The following is a 17,882-nucleotide window of genomic DNA, read 5'->3' on the forward strand; positions in this document are numbered from 1 at the left end:
TGATTGCCACTCAATGCCTCTTTTGCAAACCACAACAACCAAAAGGAGAGAGAGAACAAAAGGGAATGCCCTGCCACAGAGGCAGGGTGGGATGGGGGGGATGGGGGGTAGGAGGGATACTGGAACCCGTGGTGGTGGAAAATGGGCACTGGTGGAGGGATGGGTACTTGATCATTATATAACTGAAACCCAAGCACAAAAATTTGTAAGTCTACAACTGTACCCTCATCACATATACTAAAAAAAATTGGTTTCACTAATAAAAATTAAGAAATGAAAAAAAACTGCCACTAAACACCAAAATAAATAAATAAAATAAAATTTCTGCCACAAGACTCAAGGTAGATGAGGACTATCTAAATCATTGAGAATATACAAACGACAACTAAGACATGAAAAGGAAGTATATAACGGGGTGGGGGTGGGGTGGGGTGGGGGAAACTACTTTTAATATTTGATAAAATTTAAGGGAAATTAGAAAACCTTTCTTTTTTTGAACTATAATATTTTACCTAAAAAGAGACAAGAGTAGGTTTGAGCCGGGCTCGGGGAAGCGGCGGGGACCTCATGGGAAGGGGGGCTTTGTGGGCCGTCCCCCACGCCCCACCGAGGTCGCCGGCTGCCCCCCACGAGCGGCTCTCCGGCACGGCCACGGCCCCGGAGGCACAAGGACTTAGCACAGAGAACCAGCCGCTTGGAGCAGAAAAGCAAATGGACTTGTGTTGATCCGCGCCACCAAGCCTGCCCGGAGGGGGAAGGGCGTTGACCGGCCCGCCCGCTCCTCTCTGGAAAGAAAGATGGCGGCCGCACGGGAGCCTTGTGGAAAGCGGGTTTGAGCCGGGCTCGGGGAAGCGGCGGGGACCTCATGGGAAGGGGGGCTTTGTGGGCCGTCCCCCACGCCCCACCGAGGTCGCCGGCTGCCCCCCACGAGCGGCTCTCCGGCACGGCCACGACTCCAGGGCACAGAAATCAATCTCTTAACTAGCTAACTTTTAATAGAAATTCTTCCAGGGTCAATAAGTAAAATAGCAGAAATTCAAAACCGCGCGGCCGCTATCGCGGCCGCGCGACATCATTTTATTCTTAAACCAAGTTGTAGAAAGCAAATCATTTCACAACGCTGTTTCAGCATGTCTGATTGGGGGGGGGGTCGCAAACTCTAAACAATAATTGTGCATCTTCTATCGAAATAATCTATCTAGTCAAAGTAGATAGAGTATTAACTAGAACTCATCTGCCTCATAAGAATTGGGAGGGGTGGGAGGTGGGGGTCTATTGGGGTTCGGGGTTAAAAATGAGTATTGGTAAAGGGAAATGTGTTCGGTATCTACATGACTGAGACCTAAACCCGAAAGCTCTGTAACTTTTCCCACAGTGATTCAATAAATAAATAAATTATAAAAAAAAAATAAAAAAAAAAAAAAAAAAAAAAAGAGACAAGAGTAAACACCAGTCTTTAAAATAAAGAGAATATGACATAATTTCAACAATTGAAAATCTGAGGGGGTTGGAATGATAACACAGCAGGTAGGGCATTTGCCTTGCACGCGGCCGACCTGGGTTCGATTCCCAGCATCCCATATGGTTCCACAAGCACTGCCAGGAGTAATTCCTGAGTGCAGAGCCAGGAGTAACCCCTGTACATTGCTGAATGTGACCCAAAAAGAAAAAATAAAATAAAAATCTAAGAAATTTCCATAGGAAAGGAAGAAAGGTCATTTCCCCCCTCCCCTTTGATAAGACAGAAAAAGAAGTTATTTTTTAAAGGTGTGTGTGAATTATAGGTTCTATAAGTTTATGTGGCTCAAATGCACTAAATCTTTTACTTTCTCATTTCATTTTTGAGCCTAAACTGGTATCAAAACCTATAGTGTGGCACACACACAAAAACAGGCAAAATTTTGTCTTTATTTCTGCCACACCACAAAAGATTAGGTATGAAATTCAATAACAAAAATCAAATTCACAAGGAAGAGAAGAACAGAAAAATCACATTTCAAGGTACAAAATACTCTTTAGGGACGCTACTAGACTTCTTTTGGCTTTACATATATTATAGATTCCTAGCTCTAGAAAAGAAAATATCATGAAATATAAATTTCATGAGCAGTCAGGATTGTGTATTTAAACATTTTCCTTGTATGGCAATGGTTGGAAAGATATTCACTTGGAAATACAATTCATTTTTCAGGACACAGCTAATCTGGACAATTCTTAAGCCACTGTGTCGGTCTGGTAAAGAATAGAGTTTCCAGCTGTCATACAAAGGGGGAGGGGACATCTATTCTTTTTGAGTGCTGTATTTCCCTCTGCTTCACTAAGAAAGCTGGCCCAGCAAAAATGTGCAAAAGAATAGTTATTAAAAATTAGTGGCTCTCGAGATATTCCCCTGCCCCCTAAGAACAAAATTTCAGCAAACAAAAATCCTGCTCTTCTGCCTTTAAAACTCAGAACAAGGTTCTCTGATGTTATTTTATTCTACAGTTTCACTGAAACAAAAACATATGGCCTTCAATATAGAAATCTGTAACAGCAGCACACCAACAGCCCTGGCCCAGAGACACAGCATCAAGTCCCCGAAGACACCACTGCACCAGAGATCTCTCTGGGACCATATCGGGCCAATATCACCGGTGCACCTCAGATGGAACAGGTGCAGTCTCCCCACGTACTCCAGATGGAATCCCAATGACCATGAGCTTCCACAAGCAAGACCCAGGTATGCAGGTTCCAGGACTAAATCTCCAGGCCGAAATGGCAGCAGAGAACCCGGGCTGTCCGTCCCCAGGTCCTCATCCTCCCAGAAGACTGGCTGCCATGCCCACAATTAGCCTCCGGGAACCATCTTAGCACACCAACAGCCCTGGCCTAGAGACTCCCTACTGAATCCAAAAATGGATTAGTGCCATACAGAGATGTCTCTGGAACCCAACCATTTACAATCTAGAAATTTACATTTACAATCATGGCCACGTGAGCTCTCGTGATACTCGAAATGAGCTATGGAAAATGTATGCCCCTAGAGTTTGCCCCTGGCAGGGAGGCTTGAATGGTGGTGGGAAACTTTGAGCAAAATTAATGCCCAAAATTAGAGAGAGAGTATTGGGGAAATTGTCTGCCATAGAGGCAGGGTGAGGACGGCGATGTGTATGTGTGTATGGGGCGGGGGGAGTGGTGGTGATACTTGGGACATCGGTGGTGGAAAATGTGCACTGGTGGAGGGATGGGTGTTCCATCATTGTATGGCTGAATCTCGAACATGAAAGCTTTGTAACTCTATCTCACGGTGATACAATAAAATAAAAAAGTAATGTGAAGTTCATGCCCAATTCAATCAGCTTAATCAATGGCTGAACAAATAGCAGTACTACAACATTATTTAAAAAAAAAATCTAAAACAGCCAAAAAAATGAGAACTGCCCCAAAACCTATATGGAAACACTACTTCACTAATTCTTTCAAGTTATGTAGTGAGTTACTATAAGCAAGGGTTCATGGTAGATTTAGGGCATAGGAAAAGGAAAAGCAAAACCAGGTCTTGCTTCTGACTTACTCTTACATGACCTAAATTAAACCTTGTCATACCCTAATTCTAGTTGCCTGATCCTTAACATGGCTGCCATCAGTTATTTTACCATCAATCTAACAAAATAAAAAACTTAATAAAAGTAGATATAATAAACAGTACAAAGATATGTCAGAGACTTGGTAAGGCTGATGCAATTTTGAGTTACTTTTTTTTAAATGATTGATGTGAAGGAGGGCAATAGTACCAAGATGCTGAACAGAATATCACAATACTATAAACTCATGGGAATAACAACAGAAATCTACCAAATTATAGATAAAGGTTCTATAGTAACCGGCTGCCTTGTTTCTATAATAAACCTGGTGTGATTTTGGGAAGACAGCCTCAAACTAGGAAAATCTGGTAGAGCTGTACAACAAAAAGAATCTTCCTTCCTCTCACGTAACTAAGTATTAGACAGAAAGTCCATTTTAGAATTAGACATGGAGCTAAGTCCCTTGCCCTCAAAATGACATTTCTGGCATTAGTAAAATGTCCTAAGACCATATGCACCAGATCAATCTTGACATTGCCTTAGATTTTTCAATGGCCATAGAAATTGAAAAACGGATTCTGCCACCAGTAATTACACAGCTCTGCAACAAATATTCTAGGAAAGACTATATTAGCTTGGGGTCATAAATTAAATCACTAAGCACGAGGCTTAGATTATTTCTAAATTTGAGACCTGTGACGTGTCTCTGGAAATAAGAATAATTTCCACTATCTGCAGGTCCTTCTTTAAAATCTCGCATTCCTACTGCTTCCTGTAACCATTTTATTCATGATTTCAGAGACTGTCTTGGAAGGGAATGTATAGTGGTTTGAGAGATGGCAACACAGCTGAATTGTTAAAAACAGTCCTTAGAGAAATAGAAATCTTGGTGAGAACCACAGGGCTTGAGGATAGCTCAATGGCAAAAGAATCTGGTTTTCTTTTTTTCATACCAAAACCCAAGTCCAGTGTTTAGGATTTCTAATGCCACAACAAAATGTGAAGTCCGCATGCCCTGCAACCACAAGCATGCAACCTCTGGTCATCACAACAAAAAGGAAAGAAAGGGGGAATTTTTTAAAAAGGGTGGGGCAGAGAGAAAGCACAGGGGTTAAGATGACTTACATATACTCTACCCTAGGTTTAATGTCAGGCACCAAATATTTTCCCCAAGCACTGTGAGGTGTGATTCCTGAGCACTGAGTCAGGAGTAAACCCTAAGTGTGCCCCTCCCAAAAACAAACTAAAAACAAAACTAAAAAAAAAAAAAGGACTGTTATTCATAAACTGTGGGGGCCTTGGCCTTGTGCAAGCTATTTGATCTGGGTCTTAGTTTTATCTTCGGTTAAATGAGATGAGCTCACTTATTTCAGAATTTAACTGTTATCAGCGTATGATAATACTGATAATGCACTTGTCCTGGGCCATTTAACTGCTACTCTTATTGCCAATATTCTTGTTATTACTATTTCTAAAATGCATGATTACAGCTTCCCTCCTTGACTATCCTATGAATTTATTTAAGATACCTTAACTTCATGCCAACTCAATTCTGTGTCAACAAAATAAGACTTTCTAATTCCCTTTAATTCTTCCACAATTTTCTAATGATCAGGCTAGGAATAAGTGGGACCCAGAGCACTGCTGCTAAAATCTACATCTAGTACAGAGCCACAGCCTGAGACTGCTCTGTTACAGAAACACACAACCCAAAATGGAAACAGCATTCAAAGCGACTTTCAAGGGAAAGAAAAAGAACTTAATCACCTTAAATATAAGTAAATCTTTAAAGTTAAGAAAGATGATGTAGCACAGAGCACATTTTCACTCTATTAAAGTGTAAATCCTTTCCAAAATATGGCCCACGGCCCATCTGTCATTGTTCTGACTGAATTATCAGAAAATACATATGTGAATTAGTGCCTTAGTCTTTCCATTTCAACAATGGTTCTTGTGTGAAAATTACGATGAGTGCTCTAATCTTACTGCTGATAAACAGACTGAGCAGATAAACTAGTAACTGAACTGGTTAAGCACTGTTACCTATGAATTGTCAAGAAAAGCTGAAGGTCAGAATGGCCTAAGAAAATGCTTTTGTGGGGTGATCTGTGCTCAAGGGTCACTCACTCCTAAAGTGCTCAGATGATATCTGGTGCTGAGGATTAAATCACTCATATGCAAGGGAAGTACCTAAATTTAGTCCCCATAATCTCTGGCCAGCTCTGTTCTAAGAACATGATGTTCTAGGGCTGGAGCAATAGTACGGCAGATAGGGAGTTTGCCTTGCACAAAGGTTCAATCACATATGGTCCCCAAGTCCTGCCTGGGAGTGATACGTGAGCGCAAAGCCGAGAGTAGGCGCTGTAATGGGAGGGTCTGGGAGGGAATAAGAGGGTACACAAGGACACCTAATGTCTACAGAGCAAACAACTATGAAGTCCAGCAAACAGGTACTTAAATTCTAATCCCTGAAATGTCATAAACTGGATCACATTTTGTTACCATTACTATAAACTGGCTGGAGCGATAGCACAGAGGTAGGGCGTTCGCCTTACAAGCGGCCAACATGGCCGACCCGAGTTCGATTCCTCCGCCCCTCTCGGAGAGCCCGGCAAGCTACCGAGCGTATTCGATATGCCAGACACAGTAACAACAAAGTCTCCAATGGAGACGTTACTGGGCCCGCTTGAGCAAATCAACGATCAACGGGAGGGCCTTTACTATAAACTAGTCTTTGGACCTAGCTAAAATCATTCTGTCTCATTTTCAAAAAATTTATTACAAAAATGTCTCAGTCACAATAGAAATCAAAACTTTCAGAATTTGATAGGTGAAAATATAAGTGAAGGATAGTTACAGGAATTATGGGGGAAATTCCTGAATATGAAAGAAAGATGTAGGACAAAAATGAAGAAATTATTCCCAATTACAAAGATGAAAGATTTATTCAAACCAATGAAGCAAGGTTAAATATAAAGAGCAGAAGCAAATAATGACCTTCTAAAAATATGACTAAGATTAAATTTACTTATATATTAAAATATTATACTTTTTGAAGTAAAAGATAATTATGAAACATGTTCATATTAAAAGAACCTGCCTACGTTTATGAGTTTCTGAAATGTGACATATTTTTAATTTCATGTATTTTAAAAAACTATGTCAAATACAAATTATATTATAGATTTTATACTTTTCACATGAAAAATTCTTTCAGGCATATACTTCAATCATAATTTTAATTATAATTAAGTTTCTCTACCTTTTTCAGTCTTTAGACAGTAAAGTTTCCTACTAGAGCCTAAAGTTAGTATTTCAAGTATTCTTTAGGGTCACAGAATTCTCAAATTTCTTTTACAGAAGCAACAAAATTCTAAGTGACAGCTTCAAGAGAAGATACAATTTTATTTCCCAAGGTAAAACCTTATGTTAAAAGAACTAAGCATTGCCATTATAAATAATATACTCAATTTTGGGAAAATATTATTTCAAAATCAATAATGTGTTCAGACAAAGCAATTAAGCAAAATTCATGCAAAATAAATAATATATTTAGTTCTTAAAGTAAAAATTAAGTAGCCTAGGAAAATAAGTGAAGAAGGAAACCTTATAATCAAGCAGGACTCTGATTTGTCAGAAAGGAAAAGTGATACATTAAACATTCATTTTTGGGGCTGGAGCGATAGCACAGCGGGTAGGGCGTTTGCCTTGCTCGTGGCCGACCCAGGTTCAATTCCCAGCATCCCATATGGTGCCCTGAGCACTGCCAGGAGTGACTCCTGAGTGCAGAGCCAGGAGTAACCCCTGTGCATCGCCGGGTGTGGTGTGACCCCAAAAAGCAAAAAAATAAATAAATAAATAATTCATTTTTCTAAATGACCACTTCATCTTTGATACAGGAGCAAGGAATATGAAGTGGAGCAAGGAAAGTCTCTTCAGCTAGTAGTGCTGGGAAAACTGGGCAGCTACATGCCAAAAAATGAACTCAGACCTCCTTCTAACGCCATGTACGAAAGTCAGATCAAAATAGATTAAGATCTCAGACCTGAATCTATTAACAGTTCAAGGAGGAAAACATAGGCAAAAACATCCATGATATTGAAACTAAAGTCATCGTCAAAGATGAAACCCCACAAGTGGAAGCAAAGAGACAAACAAATGGGACTACACCAAACCAAGAAGGTTCTGCACCTCAAAAGAAATGGTGACCAACACACAAAGACGGCAAACAGAATGGGAAAAGTTATTTAGTCAATATCCACCGGATAAGGAGTTAGTATCAAGGATATAAGGCACTGGTAAAACTTTACCAAAAAAAAAAAATTCAGCCCCATGAAAACGGGAGAAAAAACAACAGAAACTTCCTCAAAGAAGAAATTCAAATGACCAAAAGGCACATGAAAAAATGCTCTACATCACAAATCATCAGGCAGATGCAAATCAAAACAACATCTGAGATACCATCTCAGACCACAGAGGTTAGCACTTATCAAAAAGAACAAGAACAATCAGTGCTAGAACAGATGTGGGGAGAAACTGACTCTCAATAATTGTTGGTGAGAATGCTGACTGGTCTAGTCTTTTTAGAAAACAATATGGACATTCCTCAAAAAATTAGAAATTGAGCTTCCTATGACCCAGCAATCCCACTTCTGGAAATGGGGCCCAAAAACACACTGCAGAAATACCATCTGCACTTCTTTGCGCATTGTAGCACTGTTCACAATGGCCAGGATCTGGAAAAAACCCAAAGGCCCAAGAACAGATGACTGGATAAAGAAACAATGGTTCATTTACACAATGGTATACATGCAGATAGCCACAAAAAGACACCTGCTTCAAAACTCTTGAGCTCATTCGCCAATGTGGCTTGGCACAAGCCTCAGGCAATCGCTAGCCAACGTCCGAGCTCGCAAAGCAGTGCAAAGAAGCAATAAAAGAAGACCTCAAAGAGAGAAGAGCAGCAGTGCTGGCAGATGCGACAGAAGCCAGGAAAAGCATTCACAACGCCCGTCTGTCCTTAGCCAACAAGACCAAGATGACTGCCCTCCGACGTCCTGATGGATCTATCACATCTTACAGAAAGGCAATGAAGAAGATGATCAATGACTTCTACTCAGATCTCTTCGATAGCCATGTCCACCTGCCCACATACCATATTCTGCAGGATGGATATGCCGTTCCCAACGTTCTCCCTTCTGAAATCCGACATGCCATTTCGTCAGTAAAGAAAAGAACAGCACCCGGCCCAGACAAGGTCAGACCCGCACACCTGAAGAACCTGCCTCATCAATACACTGGTTCGGCTCTTCACATGCTACCTGTCTGAATGCAAGATTCTGCCCCAATGGAAAACCAGGAGGACTATACTACTGTACAAGAAGGGAGACATCCACAACATCGGCAACTACCGCCTGATCTGCCTGTTGTCTGTCGTCTACAAGCTGTTCACTCAAGTCAGCCTGAACAGGATTGGCAGAACACTAGATGAAGGACAATCACGCGAGCAAGCCGGGTTCCAAAAAGGATTCAGCACAATCGACCATATCCACACAATCATATTCATATTCTGCACAATCGACCATATCCACCAAGCTCATTGAGGTTTCTCCAGAGTTTAAGATGCCACTCTGTCTAACATTCATTGATTTAAAGAAGGCCTTTGATTCTGTTGAGACTGAAGCGGTCATCAAAGCCCCAGCCAAACAAGGTATTCAAACACAATATATCAAGATCCTCTGCGAGCTGTATTACAGATTCACTACCAGGTTCTCACCATTCTACAAGTGATCATCTATGTCAAGAGAGGGGTTCGGCAGGGTGATACCATTTCACCGATACTCTTCAGTGCCACCCTCGAGAACATCATGCGATGACTGGAATGGGAAGGAATGGGGTGTGAAGATAGATGGCTGGCAACTACATCACCTCCGCTTCGCTGATGACATTAATCTAATAACACCAAACATTAGCCAAGTGGCACAAATGCTGGCCGACTTCGACCATGAGTGTGGAAAGGTCGGACTCCAGCTGCATTTCATGAAGACAATGTTTATGAGAAACAGTCTCATTCCTGACGTTCCATTCGCTCTCAATGGAACAAACATCTTCAAATGCAACAGTTATGTGTACCTAGGTCAAGAAGTCAACATGACGGATGACCTGACACCTGAGTTGCGCAAGAGGAAGAGAGCAGCTTGGAACGCCTTCAACAGCATCGAAGAAATAGCTAAGAGGACGAAAAACCTCCAGCTCCAGGCAAATCTCTTCGATTCCACTGTTCTTCCTGCATTAACACCTCAGAGACCTGGGCCCTATGAAAGCAGGATGACATCGCGATTTGGGTCTACCAAAGAGGAATTGAAAGAGCTATGCTTGAAGTATCAAACTTCACTCAAATGAGAGAAAGAATCCAGAGTTCCAACCTCCCTATATGATTAAGAATCAGGGACTCGGGGCTGGAGCAATAGCACAGTGGGTAGGGCATTTGCCTTGCATGTGGCCAACCCGCGTTCAATTCCCAGCATCCCATGTGGTCCCCTGAGCACCACCAGGAGTATTCCTGAGTGTATGAGCCAGGAAGAACCCTTATGTATTGCCAGGTGTGACCCAAAAAGAAAAAATAAAGAATCACAGACGCTGTCTCATTTGCCAAGGCGTCGAAAATCAGATGGGCTGAACACGTAATGAGATTTGGAGATGACTGCTGGACTAGAGCCATTACCGACTGGATTCCACAGGACATCAAAAGATTGCATGGCCGCCCACCTACGAGATGGTGAGACTTCTTCGTCAAGACCCTGAACGATCGGTATGAGGCTCTTTATGTTCCTAGAGCAAGCAGATGCCATTGGGCTACGCTAGCACGCAACAGGGATAAATGGAGATGCTACTGGCGCCCACTCGAGCAAATGATGAGTAACGGGATGTCAAGTGATCAAGTGATATATACAGTTACCAGGAAAAATGAAGTCATGAAATTCACTTATAAATGGATGGATATGGAGAGTATCATTTCAAATAAAGGAAATGAATCAGAGGGAGAGGGACAGACACAGAATAATCGAACTCATTTGTGTGGGATATAAAAAAACAAACATAATATTTGAATAATACTCAAAGAAAGTAGAAACAAAGAGAACTAGTTCATGACTGGGAGTTTGCAATAAGTGGTGGGGGGGAGGGCAGTTAGGAGAGAGAAGGGACCACAATGATAGTTGGAAATGATCACTCTGGATAAGACTCAGTACTGAAAGTAGTAAAGCAACAAATAGGATAAACTTTCAGTACCTGTACTGCAAACCATAATGTCCCAAAGGAAACAGCAAGCAAGAAACAGAGAGAGAAAGAAGAAAAATGCCTGCCATAGAGGCAGGAGGCGGGCGGGGGGTGTGGGGGCAATTGAGGGATGGCAGAAGGGAAACTGGAGGCATTAGTGGTGGGAAATGTAGACTGACCAAGGGTCATGGTGGAACTCAGGGGACCATACGGGGTGCCAGGGATCACACCTGACTGGTCATTTGCAAGACAAGTGGCCTCCAGAAAGTGATTATTTTTATTCTCATGTCAGAAAGAGTCAGAAGTTCTTTTTGCCATGTGGTATTAATACCAATTCCATCTCATTTTTTAGGATAGTTCAAACCGGTGATTGGTGATCTCAACTGGACTAAGTAATGCCAGCCAGACTCTGAACACAATACAAGGCGCAATACAATTCCATCAAACATGACACCAAATGTTAACAATTTGCCATCAAATGAAAATATTCCATGAGCTCTCTTGAGAGGAATCTAGTACACAGTGGCTTGTGATTGACTTGAGCACTACACTGTGTTTTATGCATGCCACTGCAAAAATAAATTTTAAAAATACTATTTCCAAATACAATGTCTAACTTAATACAAACATACACATTTATATATGTACTAATAGTATTTTTATTGGTAATTAACCCAGGATGTTAGGTAGCACATTTACACAAAAGTGAATAAAGAAAACTTAATTTTAGGTATTTTCTTGTGCTATTATAGGCTAAGACTCAGAGACTATAAAATCCAGATCCCGGACGAGAACAGTACAGTCTTCTGCCCCCGCGCCTGGGTGTTCCTCGCCAGGGCCCCTTGGAGGGGAGCGGGTTGAGCTTCCCTCCCCGCCCCAACCAGGGCTCCAGCAGCCGAAGACCTCCAGGACCAGCCACCACCATGCTGAGACCACTCTCCGCACACATGAAGGTACTGGCAGAGGGACAAAGCCACGCGGGTTCCGGGGCCGAGACCTCCAAGCCTACTCGGATCTTCCACCCAGATCCTCCAAATTCCACTAGGCAGGGGTCACACCCACCACCTGGCCCCCTGGCGCCGTGTAATCCCATCAGCGGCCAAGACTCAGAGACTATAAAATCCAGATCCCAGAACCGCGCGGCCGCATTTGCGACCGCGCGACATCTTATAAGAACTTTTTTTTTTAATGACATCTTATTGTCTCATTCCTACTTTGGACAAACTTGCAGGCTATCGAATGTAGCCTGCCCACAGGGCAGAGTCTGGCAAACTCCCCGTGGCATACCAAATATGCCAAATACCAGTAACAATGATGGGTCTCATTCTCCTAAAGAGCCTTGAATATAATCTCAGGGCTAGGATGAAAGAGACGTTACTGGGGCCTGCTCGAGGCAATCGACGAATAACAGGATAATGAAATGAAAATGAAATGAAATTATAGGCTACATGAATGACAAGTACCAGCAAAAGCAAGAGTTCTCAATGTTTTAATCAACTTAATTTTGGACAATTTGAATGTATTACTCATTTCAAATTTTTTAAGGTAAAAAAATTAAGTCACAAAAAATGTATGCAGTAGTGACAGCTTCTCCTTCATAGTAACGATGACTGGTAACTAGAATATTCCTGAAGAGAAGCCAGGTATTTTAAATGTTCCACTTTCCCAGCCTAGAACAGGGGCTGGCACATTAAATGTGGAATGATACAAGCACAATTAGCCTATCAGAAGTTAAGTCTTGGGGACAGAGAGATGGTGTGGCAGGTAGTATGTCTGCCTTGCATGTAGCCGAACCCAGGGTCTGCTCAGCCAGGAGTGATCCCTGAGTACTGAGCCAGGAGTAAGCCCTGAGCACTACCGAGTGTGGCAAAACAAAAAAAAAAGTCAAGTCTTTAAAATTTCCACAAATCACAAAATCACAAATCATCCTGTTATTCGTCGATTGCCTCGAGCAGGCCCCAGTAACGTCTCCTTCATCCTAGCCCTGAGATTATATTCAAGGCTCTTTAGGAGAATGAGACCCATCAGTGTTACTGGTATTTGGCATATTGGGTATGCCAAGGGGAGTTTGCCAAACTCTGCCGTGTGGGCAGGCTACATTCGGTAGCCTGCCAGTTTGTCCAAATTTCCACAACTCAGATAAAGTAATAACTTCCACACAAGGCTAGAAGAGAGCATAAATGAAAGCATGAAATTGTGTGGAGGGACTGGAGAGATAGTACAGCTGGTAAAGTGGTTCCCTTGCATGCGGCCACCCCAGATTTGACCCCCAGCATCTCATATGGTCCGTTGAGCACTGCCAGGAGTAATCCCTGAGCAAAGTCCAATGTGGCCCCAAAACAAAACAAAACAACAACAACAAAGACATTGTGTGGAAGGTCACTGTCACTGTCACTTTTCTCCCATTGTTTATCAATTTGCTCGAGTGGGCCCAGTAACGTGTCCATTGTGACATTTGTTACTGTGTTTGGCATACACTACCCGGGTGACCCAGGTTCGATTCCTCTGACCCTCTTGGAGAGCCCAGCAAGCTACTAAGAGTATCTCGCCCGCACGGCAAAAACTGGCAAGCTACCTGTGATTTGAGGAAGGTAAGATGAGAAAAGAGTCTTTGTTTTATAAAAATTCTTAATTATTTCTTATACTAATGGCTACATTTTAACAGTAAAGAACAAAATGTTCTTACATTAAATCTTCCCCTGGTGAGTGAAACTAGACGGAAAGCTAAAATATGACAAGCTGCTGATAATCAATGTCATTAAAGATTCCAGTAATAAATAATTAATGCAAAATTTCAATTTAAGGCTCGGAGATAGTATCCCTAAGCATGGTCCTTCGCTGTAGCACTACCAGGTTGAGCAAAGACTAGTCGCATCCAAACAACCAGGCAGCACCTCTGAGAGAGGCCCTATCGAGAGCTCTAACTGTATTATATTAACAAACATAAATGTATTTACCTTAAAATACATGTCTATTTCATTATTATAACTTTTTATTTAAAGTATAGTATTAAATGAAACAATGCAGAAAATGTTCAGTTCAGTTCTCTCAATAAAATGCATACTGCAACCAGGATATTTCAGGTACAGAATATTTCAGGTACAGAGGTTCTACTTCATTCTGGAATGTTTTTCTCAGCATTTGTTTCTATCCCTGAGTCAGTAGACAATCCTACTTTTTTCTTATTCATCAAATGCTGCAGTGAACTTGCCTAACATTCTGAAACGAAAACTGCTGCTCTATAGAAAAAAAAAATTTACTGGCCTATTATATTGTTGCAAGGTCAAATAGGTGTTCAAAACCACAAGAATTCTTCTCAGTGCAGTTAATAATGTCTACAACATAAGGCTTAAATTGTCTGACTATAGAACTTATTACAGCAGTGACACAAACCTTAAGAGAGCAGGGATATTATTCTATTACCTTCAAATCATGTACTGTCTCAAGGGCATATTGCAGGGATTTATTTAAACATATAAACTTGTTTTATTTCCGGAACTGACTCAATTAGTTAAAAGTCCTCTTAAATGGAAGGAAACCTGAGTTAGGTTATATCCTTAAAAACTAGTTCTTACACAAAAGATCCATTAGCCAAGTGAACAATAAATGGCCAAAGTCATTCAGAACTGGAGATTTCCATAAAACTGAGCATAATGGGAGGGGACTGTGGGACACTGGTGGTGAGACGTGAACACTCTGGTGATGGGTGTGGATTTAAAAGGATGTATGTTTGAAAAATACAATTATCAATACTATAAAAATCTTGGTACTGTAATAAAAGGGTTATTGTCACTCTCACTGCCCTTCCGTTGTTCATCAATTTGCTCTAGCGGGCCCAGGAACATTGTGACACTTGTTACTGTTTCTGGCATATTGAACATGTCACGGGTAGCTTGCCAAGCTCTGCCGTGCAGGTGAGATATTCTCGGTAGCTTGCCAGGCTCTCCGAGAAGGGCGGAGGAATCGAAGTAGGGTCGTCCATGTTGGCTGCGTGCAAGGCAAACGCCCTACCCGCTCCAGCCCAATAAAAGGGTCAAAAAAATTTAATTTTAAAATTTTAAAAACAAAAACCAACAAATACACTAGCAGAAGGTAGGGGAAACAGATAAAATAAATAATAGCTACCAAAAAAGTGTTACAGTAAATAAAATACATAGTTATTAATGAATATTTTCATATATTTAGGAACATATTAAGTTTTACTCAATATTAAGTCAAAATGGAAAGCTTACCCGGTGTTTTGCCTTAATTTTCTTTCTATATTCTTCTTTGTCAAATTTGTCCTCTTCTTGAAGCCTTTCTTTTGCTTTATCTAAGTTGATACCTCCAGCACTGTCTTCTTCCTCAGAATCCTTCAAGACAGATTTCTGCATCTGTGGCCACTGCTGAATTAACTGTAGATTGAGAAATGGTACAGTGTGGAATGTGAGATAGGAAAATGAGAAACTTTCTAGCAAATCTCATTATCAAATGAGCAAGCCACAGAAAAGACCATCCCAGTCAGGATAAAACAACACCACCATGACCCAGTGAGAGAAGGACAAAGGAGTACCTCACAAAATAATGCGGAAAAGCTGACTCAAGGTCAGCTCCAACAGTGTTCACAATCTGTCCTCCACTGATTCAGCTCCAAATGTCCATGCAGAATAAGCCAGTCGACCAGTCAGGCCCCAGTGATAATACACATGGTCGGACAATTAACACTTCTCTCACTTATGGTGTGGTTTTACTTTCCTATTTTTCTGACTAGAGTTAATCTCCTTGATGGTTTTTTTCCTATACCCTCACACTGGCACATTTTAGGTGCTAAAAAAAAAAATCAATGAATAGATAATTTATCAGCTCATACTACCCACAGGAACAGAAATAATTCGGTGGTTAAAAAAATTAATTTTCAAAGGTCTGCTCAAGTCCAAGTCCACACAACTTTACACCTTCAGTTTACATCTAGGTGGCTTTAAAGATATGGCACCCATGCAGGGGTCAAGGTCCCTGGTTAAATGCCCTGTTCTGTTCACCAGCCCACTATGTAATCCTAAATAAATAACTTAATATCAGGACATCCAAGTCTCTTCTTTAAAAGTTATCTTTTGACACTGAACATCTAAGTTTCTTCTTAAAAAATGATCTTCTATGGGGGGTGGAGTGATAGCACAGCAGGTAGGGCGTTTGCCTTGCACGCCAACCCGGGTTCGATTCCCAGCATCCCATATGGTCCCCTGAGCACCACCAGGAGTAACTCCTGAGCGCAGAACCAGGAGTAACCCCTGAGCATCACCAGGTGTGAACCCAAAAAGCAAAAAAAAAAGCAAAAAAAAATCTTCTAAAATACTGTAAAATTTTATCAATTTAGACAAAAATTATTGCTTTTAAACTCAGTAATTGTTACCTGATAGATTTAAGTAGACTGATTGAAACAGTTGCCATTGTTTTTAAAAGCTCACTAATTAATCAGCAGGCCAATGGAAGATGCAGACATATCCATCACAGATATTAATGCCTCTTTCTCACCCATATAAGATAAGTAACACTCCTGTGTGACTTGCAACTACAGTCACTCTTCAAGATGTCTCAATTTTTGGCAACACATGAAGGGGATCACAAATACCATCACAACAGAAGCTGCTCTAGTCTTCACTGACACTGAACAGTCAGAGGATCCACTGTGTTGGTAAGAATGCGACACGCTCCTGACTCCTTATCTCTTTTTCTATCAAGAGGAAAGGTTTATCACACTGTGGGCCGAGTGAACAACAGATCCAAAGTCTCAGTAAGGCTGACAGTCAAACAAAGCTATTCTCAGCAGTAAGCATACGACTAAATACTCTAGTGGAGGATTTACACTCATCTCGAAACTAATTGGTACAATCTGCAATTAAACTCAGTTGCACAGTAAGGAACCTCATTACGCTAACAACACTAATTTTAATTTTACATCGAGTAACTGATGTAATACAACTTTATCAAGTAGCCTGCTTCTCAGCCGCTGATCTCCTCTGATACATGCTAAAAAACAGAGCATGTATCATTTATAGAGACTTCCTCTGAAATTTCAACATCTCTAAACTGCACTCAATTTTGTTAGTTTTCATGATTTATATATCATTTTATTCCACTTATTAGTGCAAATCTGGACATCGAGATTTTCTTAATGTCTCTAAACTGTTCACTTCAAAACGAAAAGGAAATATACTCCAGACTGCTTAGGAAGTATTTATTTTAATGATGATGATAAAATAACTGAAATTATAAAATCAGTATGAGAAGTTTTTATTGTGATACTAGACAATAGTTCAACTTTTTCTGAAGGCTTAGTTGATGTTAGGTGCTGTCCCAAGCATTGGGAATAGAGTAATAAGAAATGTCAAAAATAACTGCCTATCAGGCAACCTCCTTCAGTCACTGGAATGGAAGGAACAGGCAAAAGCCAAATAACTGTACAATGCTAAGTCATGTAGTAAGTGCTATGAAGTAAAGGGGACAAAGAAAATGGGATTGCACCAGCAGGATATACTGTGAACTCAATTAGAATTACAGGAGCAGTCTGCAGGTGGGTGACAATGAAACGTAAAAAAAAAAAAAAAATGACATTCATAAGATTCTGCACTGAGTATTTATTACCAATACTTCTTACCAAAGAAGTCCCTCAGCACTTTACATCTCTATCCTTTTCAAAAATGAAGATAAACTATTATGGAGTAGCTTGAGCTTTCTTAAGCCATCTGTGAGTGATGGTGACCCTTTCCCTGCCTAACAGGCATGTAAGACAAAGTTAATGGTGGGATGAAAAGTGTCTTCTAAGTGTCCAAGATCATAGCAAAGAATTCCTTCCCAGGTAAGGCCAGTCAGTCAGAAACAGACCCGCCCAGCATCTAAAACTGAGGGATTGCAAAGCACTCTGAAGGCAAGGAAGAGCAGCTGTGGAAATTACTGGCACTACTCCTTTGCTTGCTCTCACGAAACACGTTGTTGACCACCATGGCAAGACACTCTCATCTGGCGCTGGAGTAACAGTACAGCAGGTATTGCTTGCTTCACATG

General features: G+C 41.1%; 1 protein-coding gene across 1 annotated transcript in view; it reads right to left on the reverse strand.

The window, feature by feature from the left end:
- Positions 1-17,882, reverse strand: part of DDX10 (DEAD-box helicase 10) — a 253,550-nt gene that overhangs the window by 101,382 nt on the left and 134,286 nt on the right. The window contains exon 15 of the mRNA XM_056107531.1: positions 15,074-15,235. Coding sequence (XP_055963506.1) covers positions 15,074-15,235 — 162 coding nt within the window. The remainder of the gene's footprint in view (positions 1-15,073; positions 15,236-17,882) is intronic.

Source organism: Sorex fumeus, unplaced genomic scaffold, assembly GCF_029834395.1.
Source record: "Sorex fumeus unplaced genomic scaffold, SorFum_2.1 ptg000169l, whole genome shotgun sequence".
NCBI lineage: Eukaryota > Metazoa > Chordata > Mammalia > Eulipotyphla > Soricidae > Sorex > Sorex fumeus.